General features: G+C 33.9%; 1 protein-coding gene across 5 annotated transcripts in view; it reads left to right on the forward strand.

Moving 5' to 3' along the window:
* LOC125053762 (hypoxia-inducible factor 1-alpha) overlaps positions 1 to 21,082 on the forward strand; it is an 85,517-nt gene that overhangs the window by 51,671 nt on the left and 12,764 nt on the right. For all 5 annotated transcript variants that reach the window (XM_047655333.1, XM_047655307.1, XM_047655343.1 and 2 more), the window contains exon 7: positions 3,196 to 3,340. In XM_047655333.1, coding sequence (XP_047511289.1) covers positions 3,196 to 3,340 — 145 coding nt within the window. The remainder of the gene's footprint in view (positions 1 to 3,195; positions 3,341 to 21,082) is intronic.

The following is a 21,082-nucleotide window of genomic DNA, read 5'->3' on the forward strand; positions in this document are numbered from 1 at the left end:
TGTGTCACACCAAAACCTCACGAGCGCGATCGCAGGTATAACGAGAGAGAGACGGACCGATCTCCCGTCTCATCTCGAGCGCAGCCAGTCATTCCGTGAAACTTGTCACGCGGAATCCTCACGAGCGGAGGCTGGCATAGCGTTCGAGTGAGTGGACCAATCTTCCGTCTCTCTCACTCTAGCGGCATACAAACGAATGGAGATTTGTTGTCTTCATTAATTCCTTACTTCCCAAAAACTTATATCACCAATAAGACGTTATCACGTAAACATCTCGATCGTAAACCTACTTTACAAACAACCAATATTTTTGTTGTAATTACAAGTACAACATTGTCCATTCCATATTTGAAACGAAAAGACGAAAATTATAATCTGTATAGTTTTTTTAATAATGGATCCAAGTATTCTCTCTAGGGAATTAAAATATAGCATTGAAATTGGAATAACCTAGTTTTCAACTATTGCCTCTTTCGTTAAGAGTCATCGTTTACCTCAAGGCTTTCCTATAGATATAGGCAAGTGTTCTGAGAAATCTGTCAGAAACTGTTTCGTCCCAATTGTACTAAAAGGAAGTCATTTGAAATGTCTCAGAGTTGGATTGTTATCTGGATCAATCCGGATCAGTCCCCGGAAGCCTGTCATTACAATAGATTGTACACTAGGTAGTTTTACTAAGGCATATTTATCATTATTAATTAGATTGTGGAGTTTGTCCTTGAAGTATTCGTCATATACGTCTTCATTATTAGTTTATGAATGTGCTAATTTCCCATCTTAGTCGCTATTTGTCTCAATGTCTGTTACTATCTGGTTTCATATGCGGATTATTAGCGGTTTTACATCATGTCTATGTAACTCTATCTTCACTATTTTATTACTTGTCGCTGTTGAATATACATTTTATAATCCTTCTATAATATTGGGATCTCATTGTAACAGAATCTTATCTTTTCTTAGACTATTGTCGATATTCCTTTTTAAAAGAATAACAATTACACTGACTGAACAAGATTGCCGTTTCGCCTGTCGTCCTGCAATTTTATTTACAATTAACGTAAAATACTGCAAAGCGGTTTTTAAGACCATTTAACCTAAATCGGTTTTAATGTCCCCGTTGTATCGTAAACATTTTGCACTTCATATAACTTTAGTTTTGATGAAGTGCAAAATGTAATATATTAACAAATATTTATATTCAAAGATGTGAATAATAAGAGTATTTTACATCGATGAAATGTTATGATGCTCCCGAATTATTCAAAATATCTTAACATAACATTATATATACAGTCAAACCTGAGTAAGTGACAACTGGGTAAGCGAGAAAACTATTAATTTAGCGGGTATGACTCATTCTTAATCGAAATTTAGGACTCTTAATTCCAACCAAAAGCGTCTCTTATGTTAAAATTTATGAACTTAAAAAACAAACACAACATTTATAAACAGAATCGCAAAGAAATTAACAAGTAAATGGCAACATTACTTGTAGGTACTTAATTAACATTATAGCAATATAATATTATTTAGATTAGATATTTATGTTCACCTATTATTTCAATAAATATGTGATACGTGTCTTTTACGTCATATTTACCGTATTTTTATAGACTATCATAAATCAGACAAACGCTTTCTGTAACTCTGTAAGCTAGAAACTCGGGTTAGTGAGAAACGTAACGATAGGGTGGCAGCCGGCAGGGGAGGGCTGGCAAAATGACACGGGCCCCCCGACCCAAGAGGGCCCCTGCCATATTATGTTCTATGGATGAATGTAAAGTCTCCTATACGCATTGGGCTGGCGACTACAGACCATTCCCTCTCACCTAAGAGAGGAGCCCTATGGCCATTAGTGGGTCATATACAAAGTGTAAATGAGTACGCTGAAAATCTCGAAGTTTATTAAAATTAAACTGAGTACATCGTGACCAATTTTCATGATAGGGCCCCATCAAAAGAATTGCCACGGGCCCCAGATGGTATAGTTACGCCACTGGAGAAACCTCTATAAAAGAAATTGAGATCGCGGTCCCTTGAGCTCTCACTTATCCAGGTTTGACTGTATATAATTAATAATGATATATTAATTATTAATAATAGTATTGGCTTAGTAATTGGCGGCAGTTCAATGAACCACTCAAGTATATTTTTATCTGTTGTAATATTATCGCAATATTATGTATTATCACAAAAGTGTACAGATAAATATGTCTATGGTATTTATTCAAGTGCTGCAGCATGTATATTCTTGAAAAAGAATGTACAACATTCAATTTGTAATCACGATCAATTTGTTTTTGTCGCAGCTTGGTACCTAGAATGTCTTCAATAACACCTAGTGAGTAGTGGTACATTTGGGATTATGCCAGTGAGCAACAGTGTAGATTTCTTTAATCGGGTTACTAACGCAGATCGCTAATTCAGATAGATACCTAGAAGCTTGGATTGTCAGCACATAATAGTACCTGACTGACTGTATTGTCATGAAACTGCATCCACGCTATGAGATGTTGAAGATTTTAAATTACACGGTATTCATTTTGATGAAGTCTTTGCTGTTTTAATCAACATCTATTACAGATATGTAATTAACATATTGTAGATAATTTTCTGAAGATTTGGCAGAGTCAAGTACAAAAACTAGTAGTTAATAAAACACTAGGCTAATAGACGCATTAGAAATAAGGGCGCCTTGATTAGAAGGAAACCGATGTTCACTTAATTCGATTGCCTTTACTGAAACTATTTCTGCACAGACACGCAATGTTAGATCTAGGAAAGTGGAAAATTGTAACCTTATATTCTACTAAGGCTCCTAGTAACGGCTTATTTTATTCTACAAAACTTAAGAGATTTATGTAGTTATTATCCTCCAGTAAATTTATATAATTTATACATGCGTCTATTGTATCGTTTTAATCCTTTCAAATCCCTTTGGAATCCTTCTAATGTAGCCGAATCGAATTGAATGGTTTAATAACATTATTTATTGCTCGAAAATAAAATTAAATGCGGCGGTAGATGGTTTTGACGATTACATTTATCATTAAAAGTTCACGTTTTCAGGTCAAGCTCTTTGATTAATAAGAGATAAATGTGACAGATCGTTTGAGACAAATTCAATCTATCTGAATATTATTGATTTCAATATAATTTCTATCATTTTACATCAAATTTTGATAATTGTTTCAGTGTTCTCAAAGGGGCAATGCGAAACCGGGCAATACCGTTTCCTGGCGAAGTCTGGCGGCTACGCCTGGGTTCAAACCCAGGCCACTGTCATCACAGACAAACAACAGAAACCCATCAGCGTCGTCTGCGTCAATTACGTCATAAGGTAGGTCTAGCTTTAAGAAAAACCACGCAGTTCAAGTGTTTAGTGAATTTTTGAAGACTTGTATAGAATTTAAGTAAGGTAAGTGGAATTTTTAATTAAATTTTTTTAATGTTATAAAATGGTCTATCGATAAAATGGCTTTTTATGTTACGTATAAACGGAGTTATAATGAACGCTCCTTATCTGGATCACTCAATTTCAGTTACTTTTTTAGGAGCTCTTTCATTAAGTTTATTGCATAACTGCCAATCAACGAACGGCGGAATGTAAAATATTACTTCGAAAAGATGAAGGCATTATAAAGTTTTATAGTACGTTCAGCAGCTTCATGTAATCAACACAAGTGTTTCTGGGACAATGAGAACAATAATAAATCTTAATTAACGTAGTCTAATTAAGCTGGATTATTCCAAAACACGGCGTTATATATACATAATTTCAAAGTTATGCGAGGAGGTTGAATTTGAACTATTTAAAGAAATTTAATATCACAAAATATTTTCTTGTTCTACTGTAATTGATATCCCTTTAGTTCGGCGATCTCGTAAAAACGCAAACTGTTAGGACCCGAAATAAAGCTGGGTGATAAGGGAGGGTAGTTCGTAATCCTTTGATCACAGCCTGTGGCGACTTATGTAACAATTTGCCCAAGAGAATCCCGAAATTCTGATTCAACAAAACCTACATGCGATTTATGATTTTCTTATATTGTATATGAGTTTAATATAACAAAGGTTTTAATTTTCTCTTTAATATACTCTTCTAATTCAGTCTATGCTGAACCTTTAATTTCTCCGCCATCTTAAAAGTTACTTAGGGCGACTCGTTCAAGTCAATTAAGTCTCGTTTCTAAAGAGAATTCACAGCGGCTTTATTAAAGCGATGCCCGGATTAGAGATACTTTTACAAGATTTTAGGTCGTCTTTAGGTGTCGTTGTCGTTTCATCATATTTTTATGATGCTATTACGTTGTAACAATACTCCCTGATGCCTTCTAGTGACAAACAAGAATTTCGTTTGAATTTTTTTATGTTTAACAAGTTCCAATTGGATGTTCAAAATTACTTTACTCATTTGTTCATATTTAATGTCTATTACTCGTGGCTATTTAAGAAACATTTTGAAGTATATTGTTGTTCGTTTATTAATTAAAAGTTTTCAAACATCAGTCTGCTAATTTATCTGAAGAATATTCAGATTTTCGGTCATAAAATTCAATTTCGAAGTCGGTGTTATTAAGAGCTATTGTGTGGGTTAATGTTTAGTAACAAAATTCTTTATCAGGCTCTGAAAGTACTTTCTGTGTCGTATCGCTTTTATGGGCCATAGTCAGCACTCGGAGTCCACGTCTCGAGGTCACGAATAAATCTATACTCTAGTGTGGAAGTTTTTATTTTCAAACTCTTATAATCACATAACAATTATGGCATTTGACGGCAAATCAAATGTTTAGCGTGATGATATATTGGCCAACTGTATTCTTGTTGTTGCATATGTACCATCGCCTACTACTGAGGTATTGGAATGATACATTTCTGCTTATCCTCATGCTTTTAAATACCTTATATGGTCTTCTAAACCTAATCATATTATACTGTTATTATTTTGGTTGTCGTCACGCGTAATCCGTGAATATGCACATTTTAAAGTGTGCCAAACGTGGCCGGATTGCAATATTCCTGACAAAAATAGCCTTTAGTTATGAGTACTATAATTTAAGTTATATTAATTTTATGTTATTATAATATTAAGTACTAGTACACGACCTCCGATGGAGCGAAGGCTTCGTCTGAAAACTTCCACTTGTCGCCATTCGCTACTATTTTTCAATCTTTCTCCGCTATCTATATTTCATCTATTTCAAATTCATTAAAATCTGTGTTAATGTCTTTAACACATATTTTATCTAATCTTTATTTAAGTGTGTGCAGTGTTTTTATGTTTAATATATAAATTGCATCGTAATTGTTTGGTTAATCGTTACAGTTGGCATATTTATATAAATTAAATTCTAGTTTTATAACCGTACATGTGACATGCGATAAACGATATATAACTGTTTGTACTTGCAAATAAAATACGTCATATTAAATTGCTAGAGTATCACTTATTACATGCTTCATTGGATGGCATTCATTGAAAAGTATGTTTATAGTAATGAACCTTGAGTTACGCCACATATATTTGGCTCAACTCTTAATTCTGTCAGTTATTCTGCCAAAGGTTCCGCGTTCTATCCGGTGTGTGTTGTTTTTGTTTCACAAACGTCATTACGAATTCACTATCCTCATTAGGTTTTCCTGTTTGAATTTGCCTCTTGTGATATCGAATTCCACACTAAATGTAGGCATGATCAGTACTTGACAGTTAATGCAACAGCCGATCTATTTACGATTGGTTCAACGGAAAATTTATCTTATCTCGGTTGACTTTAGATAAAATTAAAAGCATTTAGTTGCATGGTAGGTTATCTAGGGTGAATTGGTTGCTATGTACGTCCTTCCGGAGCGTGATGTTCTTATAAATTTTTTTAAAGATTTTATTTATTTACACTTCGTTACCTGATACAAAAACATACAGGTTACATAAGTTATATAAACAACAGGTTATATAAGTTATTAGGCAAGGGGCGGCCCTTTCGCTAACAACAGCAAGAAACACCTACATAGGATAAAGTACAAAAAGTGTAGAATAATTAACTAAAAGGAACATGAAATAATGTGACACTAACTATAACAAAGTAAAATCTAAAAATAATAATATAAACAAAAATGTAAAAGCTAATCCTAGGGATAATGAGTAACAATTAATATATATAAGTAGCTAATTACGAGGCAGAAGAGAAATCAAAAAGATTTTCAAATAAATTTAAAGACTGAGCTCGTTTGATATCAAGAGGTAAGGAGTTCCAAGCAGGATACTTTGCACAGTAAAGGAGGAGTGATAGAATTCAGTTTTATAAAAAGATTGTCAAGGGAGCGCAAATCAAAACTACCGAAAAAAAGGAATAAAATGTTCCTTTAAGTAACTAGGATTTTAATGTGTACAATGAGAAATTAGCTGAAGTCTTGTGCAAACAATTAAATCTCGAATAGGCCCAGAGGACTGAAGTTAATTAGTTAATTAATTAGTTAGTTTCGCTTTCTACTAAAAGAACTAATAATAAAATGTATTGTATAATGTTTAAAATGTATTGTATAATGTTTAATCCACATAAACAAAAATACTGTACTAATTTATCTAAAGTTGATTTTTTCCTATCGGCAATAATATCGGCATTAATTCGCTGAGCTAAGATCATACGTCGTATCTAAAATTTTCAACACATTGAATTTTCATTAAGGTTTTAATAGGTTGCACCTGGGCGAAATCGTGTGTCGTTTGATGTTTATTTTTTACGTATGTAGGTCAATGTAAGTGCACGTGACGAATGCATTCGAAGGGCCGTATCGCTATTATTAGACTTGTCTTGCTTGATTTTAATATCGTGTATCAGTACATCTATTAGTTCTATCGATGTTTAGTAAACGATTGTTTTTCTTTTAGTTTTAGTGTGTTTAAGAACAGATTTTTGTGTCGTTATCCAAATTTTCCATGACAATTTATCATTATTTTTTTATCTCTGCTTTCCAGTTATTAAAGTTAATGTTAACAATAAAATGACAAAACCCAAGTGGATCACACCAGGGCTTAGAATCTCTAGTAGGCGTAAGAGACAACTTACTTTTAAATATTTTAAAACGAAAACAAATGAAAATAAACAAGCATACAAAAAATATGACAATTATCTTAAAAAATGCGTTGTAGCATCCAAAAAATACACACATTTCACGTATCTAAAAAACGCAAAAAATAAATCTCGTGCAACTTGGCATATTATAAAAGACCAACTAGACCAGAATCGAAGTCCTATAGTTGCTAATAAAATCTTAAATGATAATAATCAATTGATATCTAATCCAAATGAAATAGCGAATTTATTTAACAACTATTACATAAATAATAAAACAATTAAGAAACCTAGCACTAATCTTCAAAACGCTCATTCTGTAAACCCATCCTTATTTCTAACTCCTTGTTCATGTGACGAAGTTTTCAAAGCTATAAATAATCTTAATAATACTAAAGCGGCAGGTTATGACGGAATAACAACAGAAGTCTTAAAATTCTCCTCACAACAACTAGCAAGTATCCTTACCCATCTCATGAATTTATCTTTCACACAGGGTATTTTTCCCAGTTCTTTAAAATTATCAATAGTTAAACCTATGTTTAAAAAGGGTAATACAGAGGATATTAGAAACTACAGACCTATAACTTTAATACCAACTTTAGCTAAAGTGTTGGAAAAACTTATGCACAATAGGTTGAGCTCTTTTTTAGGCAAATTCAGTGTTATAAATGAGGAACAGTACGGTTTTCAAAGAGGTAAAAATACTATCCTAGCAGCTTTCTCCTTAGTTAAGGCAATTCTAGAACATATCGATAGGCGCAAACAGGTATCTGTAGTTTTTTTTGACATGAGCCAAGCATTTGATTGCGTAGACTACAACATTCTTCTTCAAAAGTGTAGACTTTACGGAATCCGAGGATTGCCTTTAAATTGGCTTGAAAGTTACCTAACCGGTCGTAAACAATATGTTGAAATCACACATACTTCCTCTCCTAAACATATTGAAAGGAGGTACAAGTCTGTGGCTATAGATTGCAATAAAGGCGTTCCTCCTTACCGAATTTGGTTAGTAATAAATGCATTCTTTATGCGGATGATATCTCAGTGGTCGTGTCTAATGATACTACGCGTAACCACGAATCATTATTGAATGAAACAGTAAGAAATGTCACGGAATGGTTGGAAATTAATAATTTAAGTGTAAATGTAAAAAAAACCAACTTTATACAATTTCGGAATTATAATAATTGCAGACCCAATAACCTCAAAATCAATTATAAAAACGAGTCAATTGAAGAAGCTATATCAACCAAGTTTCTAGGCTTAACACTAGACCAAAATCTTAATTGGAAACAACACATTTTAACGATATGCACGCGCCTAAATAAATTTGTTTTTGCTTTGAGTCGAACTCGCAAAGTGGCTTCAAAACACGCAGCAATTATTGCTTATCACGGCTATGTTGCCTCAGTTTTGCGCTATGGTATCCTTTTATGGGGAAATTCGGTAGATGTGAGTAAAGTTTTTATTACTCAGAAAAAATGTATTAGGGCTATCATGGGCGTTGGACCCCTTATAAGTTGTAGACCTATTTTCCACGAACTGGGTATTCTGACAGTACCAAGTCTGTATATCTATGAAGCAGTGATGACTGTCAAAAAGCATCCACAATTCTTTAAAACTTACAAAGAAACTTGCTTTTATATACCAAGGGATCCAACACGGCTGCGGGTGCCTGCATGTTGCACCGCGCTATACTCGAAGAATTGTTACGCCATGGCTGTGAGAATATTTAATCACCTTCCTAAAAATTATAGATCACTGCCATGTAATGTTTTCAAGGGGAAGGTGATTAGATTTTTAAAGTCAAGGTGCTTTTACAGCGTAACCGAGTATTTAGAATATAAGTTTAACAATTACTCATAAATGACTTCTTATTATGACATTTGCATGCCTGTTATTGTACGGCTGATTGTGCGGACTTTTCTTGTTGTTGTTTTTATTTTATTTTGTACCACTATCATTGCAAATAAAGGATTTATTTATTTATTTATTACTGAAAAACTCCTGTACCTCTTCGAATTTTTATCTGCATTATTTACTTTTCTCTAAGCAGTGTTGGCCTAGTGGCTTCAGCGTGCAACTCTCATCCCTGAGGTCGTAGGTTCGATCCCCGGCATTTAACATTTGCTCGAACGGTGAAGGAAAACATCGTGAGGAAACCGGCTTGCCTTAGGCGAATGCTACACGCTCGATATTTATCGTGATATTTATCGTGATATTTATCTTGTATTTTTTTAGTATACTACACACTCGATACGGATCGCGTCAGTACGACGGTAAATTTCATTGAGTACACTCGTACATTTCGTGTTACAATATGAGTAACAATATTAAGAAAGCTTGCGTTGCCATTATTATTATTATTATTATCAGTATATGCTGATATACATCAATATCCAAGACTTTGAATTGTAAACATTTTCCGCTGCAGCACCAGATCGTTTCAAATCTGTTATTTTTTAAATTATTTTCTGTAGTTTGCCTAGTTTGCATTTGAGGTGTCCCATATGGCCGATTTACACGTATTAAGTTGACTAAAAATTTACTAAATATTAACTTAATTTTAAGTAACTTAACCCGTGTAAACAGTGAATTTAGTAAGAAGTTGCAAGTTAAAATTTAGTTGCAACTAAACAAGGTAGAATAGAATTTTGTCTATTTTTCGGTTAAGTTGGTGGGCGTGGCTAATCACTTGACACGTTTGGACAGGCAAAATTTAGTTAAATTTAAGTGAAAAGCATAAGCTGCCGGAGTCATTGCAAAGCTATGCTTTTGCTTTCGGCGCTGGAAGCTCAAAAACATATCTGAAAACTATTTGTCCGATATGCGTATACAACAATTAATGAACAGTAGTAGAACCCCTTCCCTAATGAATAATAGTAGCCGTTTTACGCTTCGCCTTCTTCAAATACGTATTACGTTGAGTCCCCAGAACCTTCACAATCATGTATTGGAGCATACAATACAGTAAATCCCCAATCAGGAAGAGAAAATCCTATAATATTTTGTTCTGTGGTCGTCCATCTTGAGCGAATAAATGAGTTTAACTAATTATTTAGTATTTTTACGTGTAAACGGTTACTTAAAATTAAGTCACTTGAAATTTAGTTAAGACTTGGCAACTTAATACGTGTAAATCAGCCTATACTTATAGGTAATGTTTCTAATACAAGTATGAATTCTCTATATTATTCCGCCTCCATATATGCGCGTCCTCTTCCATCGCTGGCAGAATAAATACTGACGCGATAAATATCGAGCAGAGACTAGACGCTCGATATTTATCGACGATAATTGATACGGATCGTGGATTTTTAGATTTCTAGAAATCCAGCGATCCGTATCACGGATCGTGATACGCATGTACTACACATCGTAATTTTGGATCACGATCCAAATATCACGATAAATATCGAGCGTGTAGCATTCGCCTTAGACTGAAAACGTCGACGGCGTGTCAGGCACAGGCTGATCACCTACTTGCTTATTAGATTAACAAATAGGCATGAAACAGATAAAGAAATGTAAATGCCAGACCTAAAAAGGTTGAAGCGCCGCTGATTTATTTATTTTATTGTTTATTTAATGGCTTGAAAATTGGACTTCTTAAAGACGAATCTATGATTAATGCATTTTCTTTGAGCCCATTAATACTCGCTCGTACGGTGAAGGGAAACATCAAGAGAAAATCGGGCATGCCTTACACCCAAATCGACAATGGGTCAGACTCAGAAGACCGATCACCTACTTGTGTATTAAGAAAAAAATGGTCAGGAAATACATCCAGAAATATTTTATTATTTAAAGAATGAGGTTTAAACTACGTCGTATTTTCAAATAACTTGCATAATAAACAAAAAATATGTTTAGTTACAAAATACTTTTAATCAGTTATTATGTTACACAAAATCAAAATAGAAGATACAGAAATTACAAAAACAATTTAACTTAAACAAAAATAACTGTCAATATACTAATATACTATCTCATACAAATTTAGATGTAAATTGATTAAAACAGGCCACCGCACACTCCAAACGACAATCTGAATTCATTGCGCAAATGAATAAATTTCTAACCACTTTCATATCGACGATTTCATAAACAATGTTTAGATGAATATAAAAACACCCTAATTGTAATTAAATTATCAGTTCTATTATATATAGGAAAACTTACATATTTAAAATTACATAATATCGTTATATTATGGTACGGGATGGTGTATAAAATGCCAGGAAGGCTTTAAAAAATTTGTGGCGCTAGAAGTCTTTATCTTGGTTTCAGATTTTTTGTATTTGTACTTTCTCTATGTATCATTCACTTCCTCTAATATACCTTCTATAACACGCCCTACGTCTAAGCTTTGCCGGTTTCCTCACCATGTTTTCTTTCACCGTACCAGCGATATGAACATATAAAGAAATGTCGATTGGTGCACAGCCGGGGTTCGAACCTCGAAGGAAGTCGCTCAAGCCGCTAGACCAACACTGCTTGCTATTTGCAATTATAGTAACGAAAATATTAATATATTTATAACTAAACGAATTAAATTTAATTTGTTTTTAAACCTTCAATACATAATAATTCCTTGATCTTATATTTCCCAGTAACTTCTTATATATACAATATTTTATTGCAAAATAGGTTTAAAATAGATGTTTCTACATAGTATTTATATTAATTAAGTGTCATGCAATAAGTATTATTAAATAATATAATATCAACTTGTTACATTATCTTGTTATTTATCATGTATCAATAATATTTTATCAGTAAATTGTATTATCATTACAACTTCCTACTTCAATTTAGATTCGCCTTACATTTTTAATGAAATAACTACTATTCTCAGTTGTTACGGAAACGTCTAGGGCTGTATTATAACCTACTAACTAGCTGTTTAAACATTTCTTAACTGTACATGCACCTGTACACTTCTAAATACTGGTAAAAAATATTGCTGGAAAATCTTATTCTTTTTTCAAAGCTTCTTCTCTGGTTCATTTTTTTTTATATTGGACAATTCACACCAATTGATCTAGTCCTATGCTAAGCTGGTGAAGCTTGTGTTATGGGTACTAGGCAACGGATATACATACATATTATAGATTGATAGACATATAAATACATATTTAAACACCCAAGACCTAAGCACAACACCGAATGCTCATCACATCGATGTTTGTCTCAGCCGGGGATCGAATCCGGTACCCATGGTTTCGCAGTCAGGGCTACTAACCACTAGACCAATGAGCCGTCAAATCAATTAGTAAATTTACCTTAAATATACTAAAAAATCTATTATGTGTTAAATAACGTTCATTTAAAAATAACAAAGAATCCCACATAGCTGGCTATCTTGTCTGTCGCGAGGTTCCGATGTTTGTTGAATTTAGAGATTTTAAACCGCCAAATTCGGTTTGTCGATTAAAATATTAAATATAGTGTTTTAAAAATTGAGGGACTTTTATCAGTAAGGGGAATGATGTGAGGACCGTCATAGCGACACACTTGCCGCTTTCTTATTTAATAACTAATACTAATCACTGCGATGACGTCATACCTTAAAACCCGGTGACGAAGTTATTCCAGCTGCTAAGGATATATAGAACTTCTTGACTTTAGCCACTAGGGCCCTCGGGGCGGCGAGTCAGTGGTTAGACTGGTCTAGGATCCTCCCTGTAGGTTAGAGGAACCTACATCCACAATTCTAAAGGTTAGAAAGGTTAGGTAAGGTTACCGCACTTAGACTCTGACTAGGTCCGTTGTGACTTGTGCCTAAAGTCCTTTTTTTTTACTTGGGGAAATGCATTGCGCATACCCTACCGCGGTGCGACTGCTTAGTGTGGGAGGGTTATGTGGGACACGCGATTGTGCTTACCCAATAAAACCCCAAGGCGCCACCAACAATCGCCTTAGGCGGGATGCGGTAACAGCAGAGCCTTATCCGATTCCCGACATGCGACATCACTGCTCCGAGGATTTCTATACGTGGGTTACTCACAGCCACGCATTCCAGGACTACGTGGGTGACTGATTCCTCTGTACTGAAACAGCCTTTCACAATTCTATTCGTTATTAATGATATTCGTCGTGGCATAAGCTGTCTATATAATTATTTGTCGTCCGTTCATATTTGATTAATTTAAACGAATCGCTATTTATTTAGGACAATCAAAACGCCCGAATAAAAATATTTTTGCTTTGGTTCGTTGTATGTTCAGCTATTGGTCGTAACCGATTTTATGAGCCAATCTGAATAGGACGTGTTACTCAGTCAAATTGAAAAACAACATTGTTAGAGATTTCTCTGAATACCTTCGAATTAATTGGTATGAAAACGTATGATCACACGTCATGCTTGTGAACAGGTGCCACTTCCGGTAACTGGACTGCGAGGTTTCCGTTCAGTTTTGTAATTACTACATTACAAATAAAGAACGCACCCTATCCTTCTGGTTTCTTCTATCTTTGTTTGCCATAGTCATTTTGATTTGATATTTTAAAAGAGTACCGAGCTTCCGGCTTTTACTCTGCAGTCGTGCCTTCTAATCACGACGTTGCACTAATGTAATTTTCTTTCTATTCGGGAAACTCCTATGTTGAAGAAAAACATTCTGAAATAAGTCTTAAACCAAAACACGACATGTGACAGACCTTCTTGTCAATAAAATGAAAATCATCAAAGAAACAGATAGAATCTGAAGAATACCCTCTAGATTGTGGTTCTAGAAGCTTTTTTTCAGTTACAAAAACAAGATATGCAATAAATAATAAATATAAATAAAAAAGAAAAAAGTTTAGATGGTTTCTCACTTGTCAATATTTCTTCGTTGTGTCCTTAGTAGACACGTTCTCCACATCGTCCCGACACACCCCAAAAAAGGACTCAACTTAATATAATTAGCTACGTAATTTGCACGCTGGCACGTAATCATACATTAATCGCTCAGCCTATCTCTACAATAGCTTAAATAAAACCCTTAGCTTGCATAATCTTACCTACCACAAATGTAAAGCGATTTTGAATCTCGGTACACACAACTATAACAAACAGAAGCATTACTGAATCCTCTATTATAATTTTTTATCTTCATTATTTACATGCACTCATTCACTTAGGTTTGTACGTCATTCACACGTAATTAATTGACTTTGGGAGGCCTCAATCTAAACTCTATGCTTATAGCTAAATAAGTAAAGAAATATGATTTTTAATATTTCTAAATCGACTATACTTTAAATGTATTTTCGTTCGGCGCTAAACGGTTTAAATACCCCCGAGCTTTTCATACAAAATGTATTCTATTACGTAATACACAGTCGACAAGACAACACGTGCAAAGTTAATTTTGAAACCGTAGACTACAGAACATAAATACACACTATGTTCAGATGAAACTAATAAACAAAAATATTGGTTCTTGATTTGTACGTAGCAACTGACAGTTTGGCACGGTGACTTGAGCGTGCGACGTGAGTACGTTCGAATCAATGTGATACAATGGACTTTTAATATGTTTGCTCGTTTGAAAGCATCATGAAACCGGCTTCCTTAGATCCAAAAAGTCGGCTTCACAGAAGGCTGATCCTTATTGTCTATTAAAAAAAAATCATCAGATACAGAAATCAGAGGCAAAAATTTGGAGGTTGTAGCGCCTCTGGTTTTAAGGTATGTTTAGACGTGAGCATCATCTAGAAGTAACCGTTATATATATATATATTTTAAACGCAAATAAAGGCACACTTGATGTCACGTGATACTCTGCCACCCATAGACACTCACATTTCCAGAGCAAGTACGTTGCTGGAATTTATAGAATTTCTATAAATTCCGGCAACGGTACGCTCTTTTCTTGAATGACCCTAAATGAATTTGTTGGCTGATGGTTCCACATAATGGTGGTGATAGCATTCGTTGTAAAATCAAAAATAACAATGATTCACAATCATTGTTATTTTAAAACATCTATTTTAAAGAACAGGTATTCGTATTTCTGTCGAGATTTTAATTTTGTACATAGTATTCTATATGCAGCTTGGCGGTCGTTGGTTTCGCCAGCGGGTGCAACCTCCGGCCTTCCCCCTTCCCCCTTCCCCCCAGGTCGTTCACTCTAGTAGGTATTAGAACAGTGCAGTTTTCAAGTTGAACGAGGAGTGGGTGGATTCCGGTTAATGGCCCGGTTGCGGGTCTGCTATATTGAAAACAATTTAAAAACTATTACAATATCCAGGGGATGTGTTTAATGTAGGAGGTTTTATAAGCAAAATATTATCATAACTACCACAAAAAATATGTAGAAACCTTCACAATTAATTTGTATAAAATGTAGCATTTATTTATACACCATATCGTATATAATGCATTTTCAGTACAGTATATGTTACGACCTATCTATTCTAAAATACAAGACAAGTATGGTGTACTTTTTAAAAACAAAATTATAAATAGTGATTAGGTACCAGATAGGCCCTTAACAATGCTTTTTTTTAAATTGCCCATTACCCGAATATATCAAGCTCTGAATAAGTAGTAAGTTTAAGTTATATTCGCCACGTATTAATTATTGAACACATCATATCTTCATAATGGCAACGTAAATCTATAAACTAATAGGGTATTAAATAAAAAAGGTATCAAACGATAATAATTAATAATAATAACTACAATTTACAATTAAATTAATAATAATAGTTGCTATTCTGCTGTGAGTAAATACTGTACTAATAATTTGTACAACGCCTCCCTATTGCGTCTTGTATGTTTAGTTTTTAAAACTACAGTCAAAATCTGTAATAACTACATCAAAGGGACTACTAATATTTGGTCGTAACAGCCGATGACATTGTTATTAAGAACCTAATACAATAGAATTCAGTCGGGACCTTTGATTTTGGTCAATATAACCGGTATGTTGTTCTACACGATGTCGTTGTACATGGTGTTGACTGTAATTGTCTCAGTAGCCGAAGAGACCTATATAAATTATGATCTGATAGACGCATATACGCCTAAAGACTTCTTACATAAAAGGGTATTCATAAAATAGAACGAAATGTTACCGTTTGCCTCGAAATTTTTCTTTCGTTTGACCTAGAAAAGTTCTCGGTGTTTTGTATTCAAAGACGAGACGCTAGTGAGTATTATATAAAGCGAAACTGAAGAATTATTTATGCTGACAAATCACAATATAAATAATATCGATTTCGGATGTTTTAACGTCAAAACTTTTGGCATTAAATTTCATTTAGTATTATGGGAATTAAACACTTAAAATTATTCCTAAGATTTTATCGAAATATGTCATTATACTAAAAACAAAAATGTCGCTGCATTAAAGAATGTTTCGTGTTGAAACTCCATGATTTGAAAAAAATATGATTTATAGCCGTTTAATGTATAAATCTGGGTTTCTTATTACTGCAGTATACTGCATGACTGGTTAGTTAACAATAGGCTTATTGTTTTCGTAATTCTAATAAGTCGTGAATATGGAATTTTATAGTACGCCTGGGATGCCTTGCGAGATTAGAACCAATTAATCAATTTCAAGTAGTCACAAAATTGGTGGTGGTAGAACCATTATTCGCCCATCTTTTATCCATCTGCAGGTTAACCAAAGCTATAATATAACCTTTAAAAATGTCTGAGCATTATCAAGAACGTCAAATAGTAACTTGACATGTAATTCTTGATTGCTAAAAAGATGTGTATCTGAAGTCCTGGTGCATATCGCATTTTTATGCATCTACTAGCGGAGCCGACAGACGTTGTCCTGCATGATATTTCAAGCGATTATTATATTAAACAAAGTATGATAGTACCGACTGCAGCGCCATCTGCTGGGCATCACCCAAACGCATGCAATAAAAATCATTCAAATCAGTCCGGTTCTGTCAATATTATGTCAAACAAAACAAAAACAAAAAAGTTTGAATTGTATTGTGGTTAAGTATTCTAAAATTTTCCACGCAATTTTCTTATTTTTTTCTTTCATAAGAACCTAAGAATCTTCTCCTGACAATAACAAACACAACAAAAAAGAATTAGCGAAATCGGTCCAGCCGTTCACGCGTGATGCCGTGACCAACGGAATAGGAAATAGATATAATTTTTAATATATATAGATTTAACTGATATTTTTTATAAACAATTGTGATCTACCTCACTTTTTCTATCTCTTTCACCACATAATGGTATGATTCGCACATGTTTGATACATTTGTGTCATTGTAAAATGCACTTTAATACCGACCAATAAGGTCGTTAGTTTATAAAAATTCTGATATTCCCTTTGATATAGATTTTTATACATGTTTTTACGTGGATCCCGTTGTATCGCCATTTGTAATTCAAGTCCTGTCTGTGCCGGTTCCGGTTTCATGATCAATATTTTTCTTATCGTATACGAGCTTTTTCGGCTTGGTAATTCGTGAAGACAGTCACGTAAACAGTCGCACATACGTGCAAGAACGAAGTCTGTTTTATTAGCTTTGCCATATTTAAACTTGACCTTGACGCTAGGAGTATAACTAGTCTTTCCTTGTCCTTCTTTTTATTATCGTTTTAAATTGTGTAATATTTAAGCGATCTTCTTACTACTTCTGCATTGTAATGAGCACTAGGAATGCTTGTGATATTCATGAAAAACTTACCACGAATGCTGGAAAGAACTGGAGACGTTATGTGAATAATGTCATAAATCCCGTTTATATTATTTAAACAAGTTTATTTATTTTTATTTAAAGAAAATATGTTGGAATGTCTATCAAGGAATTTTTTGTGTATTGGGTAAATTAACTCCAGGAATAGCTCACGGATGTTTAAAATATCAGGACTCCAATATGACGTTATTTAAATACGCAAATGACGCAAAGCGCAGTGATGTAATATATGAACGTTGCAGGAGTCACGTAGTGAGCTCAGTAGGAGGATCAAAAACGGGGTGGGACAGGTCAATGACTGGACCAAGAATGCCGCCGCTCATTGTATAATGGTTTGCAATTACGTTCGGGCTTTATGCAACCTTCAAAATGTCTAGTTTCTGATTTTGACTTCTGTAGCATTTTTATTTTATTTTTACATTTTTGGTACAGAAACAGAAGATAGATTGATTAAAAACATACAGTTACACTAGACAACATTTGTAAACCTGTTTAAAATTCCAATAGATCTGTACACAGCATTTTGCATTCTAGCATTTTGGCATCTTCGGTGCTGGATTACTAAATGTTAACTATTACATACAGTAAACATATTTTAAATTTAATGACAAGAAATGAAGTTATTCAGGTTGCAAGTCTTCACCGCGAATAATCTTTTTAAATTCATCAATACTGTGAAAAATATCAACATGAGAACACACAGAATTATAATACTTACACATTCTAGCGATCGGACCATTCTTGGATGCATTGTTGTTACTTGTGGGTATCATAAATAGGTGTGGGATACGCACAAGACTTACCACCTGAAAGTGGGCAAGACGCTGGTCATATTGCTTTATTTTGCGCCTAAGATGAATACATATATTTATACATCATAATTTATGTACATATAATGTATATACGTACATAATTTTTTCCTAAGAATCATTTGTGGTAAACAGTCCTTTATTATGTGTATTATTAAGAACGTCGAATGATAAGTTTACGACTGATTTAATCAGGACATTGAAAACGTCACTTTTTAAGCGATTCAAATATACCGAGATTTACATTTTTAATAGATTGGATTTATATTGGAAATTACTTAACAGTGTTATTTATTACAATTGCGCCTGACCGATGTAATGTTTTGTTTTTATAGCTGTAGTATTATTATGTTATTTACTCTATTAAAGACGTATTTTTTTCTAAATGTATTTTCAAGAAACAGCCATCGTCACACTCATCATATCCGCTATGGTTATTTAATATTTTCACGGTTATACCACGTTTAATTGTTAGCATGTTTGTGTAATAGTGTTTTTAAATTGACATGCTTTTATGAGTTATTGCGTGTTTTTAACCTAATTCATGATACAAACCTGTTCATTTTGGCGATGTCAACTTGCTAAGTGTTCAACTCAATATTTCTGTAAAAACCAAGCATTATATTATTATTAGTATATAAAAACAAGGCAGGATGATAAGTTGATTAGTACACTATTTGACAAAAAGAGCAGTGTTAGCCTAGTGGCTTCAGCGTGCTACTCTCATCCCTGAGGTCGTAGGTTCGATCCCCGGCTGTGCACCAATGTACTTTCTGTCTATATGCGCATTTAACATTCGCTCGAACGGTGAAGGAGAACATCGTGAAGAAACCGGCTTGCCTTAGACCCAAAGAGTAGACGGCGTGTCAGGCACAGGAGGCTGATCACCTGCCTATAAGATTAACAAAATTAATGATCATGAAACAGAAATCTGAGGCCCATGCCTAAATAGGTTGTAGCGCGACTGATTTATTTTTATTTAACAAAAACGTGTCAGAAAAATGTAAATTAAAAGATTATAGATAATAATTTTGCTATTCGTATAAAAACACTTTTAATAAGTTTAACAATTCCCTCGTACGTGTAGATTTTAGATTAACGAAAATATCTGCGTGTTTTCAATGTCTTCATCGATGTTTCTTAAAACTGGCTTTATTATATAAAAACTAGAGTCTTTAAATTCACTACAAAATGTTATTAATTTAACGTGAGCATTGCATCAAATGATAGGTTTTTTACCAGGATTTCTCTTTATTTCATCAGCAACGCGCATGCTTAGTCACCAGTTCATGGAATCATTTTGTATCGCATATCAGTGCTCAAAGCACTATTGTAGTGTACAAAGAATATTGTGAAGTTGTCTTTGGTTTAAGTTCGAGTCAAAGTTGTGAGTACTTTACTCTTGTTGTACTTTCATTCTGTACAATAATTGAAACATACTGATATGTTTTGTGCATGTCTTGTCGTGTATTTTAAAACCATAAACCATTTCTGTTCTATACTTATATAGGAGTGAACAATTGTTAAAGATTTCTCTAAGTGCCTGGTAATAATATTTCCATTAAAACTAAGTAACGGTCCATTAAATAATGGTATTGAGTTACGCCCAATTGTGAAGCGCCGCGTTTGGCTTCCACTATCATATGTCTGATTGATTGAATGGTATTTTTACTACAGCTTTTGACAGCTTTACTCGCCTTGTACCCATTGAAGGAAATTGCATTTCATGTTTTGAAAAAAGTAACCACTTTTCAAAACATGCAATTACCATTGCAACAACCAGTAAAGCATGAATTTGTTAAATTAATATTTTCTTCAATAATGTTGATAAGGGTATAGAAACACATTAGAGCAAGATCCCAGGGCCGCCAGACGTCACGTATTTTCTGACGGATGAAATGTGGACGATTGGGTAGTGTTAGTATGTACTATGATCGTATGCCTACCTGCTAGCTTGGTCAAACGGCCAATTTCCAGGTATCAGGTAATCAAGGTACACAAAAACATTACTTACTTCACGTAAATTCTCATGGCTGATTTTTATATATGTTTTCGAGTGTATAGTTAAAAATAAATTGTCAATACTCCCAGACACTTTCCGTCGGCCATATTGCTTAACAGACGCTTTAAGGGTCTCAAAATAATTAGTCAACTTCACGTAAATTCTGACGCTCCATTTTTATATATGTTCATCCGACAACTATTTTAAAAGCTTTGACAAGAAGACAGACCGATCCAAGGGGCCAATCATCCCCTAAACTAAATTTTAATATCTCTATGAGTGAGAGAGCATTATCTACGCGCATGAGACTGAGTGAGACCGACTGCGCTGTTAAAGCCATGAAAATTACTTGAACAGATATTTTATAATTTTTAGAACTTTTGTTGACAAGTAAATTATAGCAACAAAAATAAGAAAAAAATTGACACATAATAAATAATACTAAAGTTAGCCGACATTTTTTTTTTTCAATTTATTAATTAGAACTAAAAAATATTTTTTAAAAATACCACTTATATTTAAATAGC

Source organism: Pieris napi, chromosome 1 (genome assembly GCF_905475465.1).
Source record: "Pieris napi chromosome 1, ilPieNapi1.2, whole genome shotgun sequence".
NCBI lineage: Eukaryota > Metazoa > Arthropoda > Insecta > Lepidoptera > Pieridae > Pieris > Pieris napi.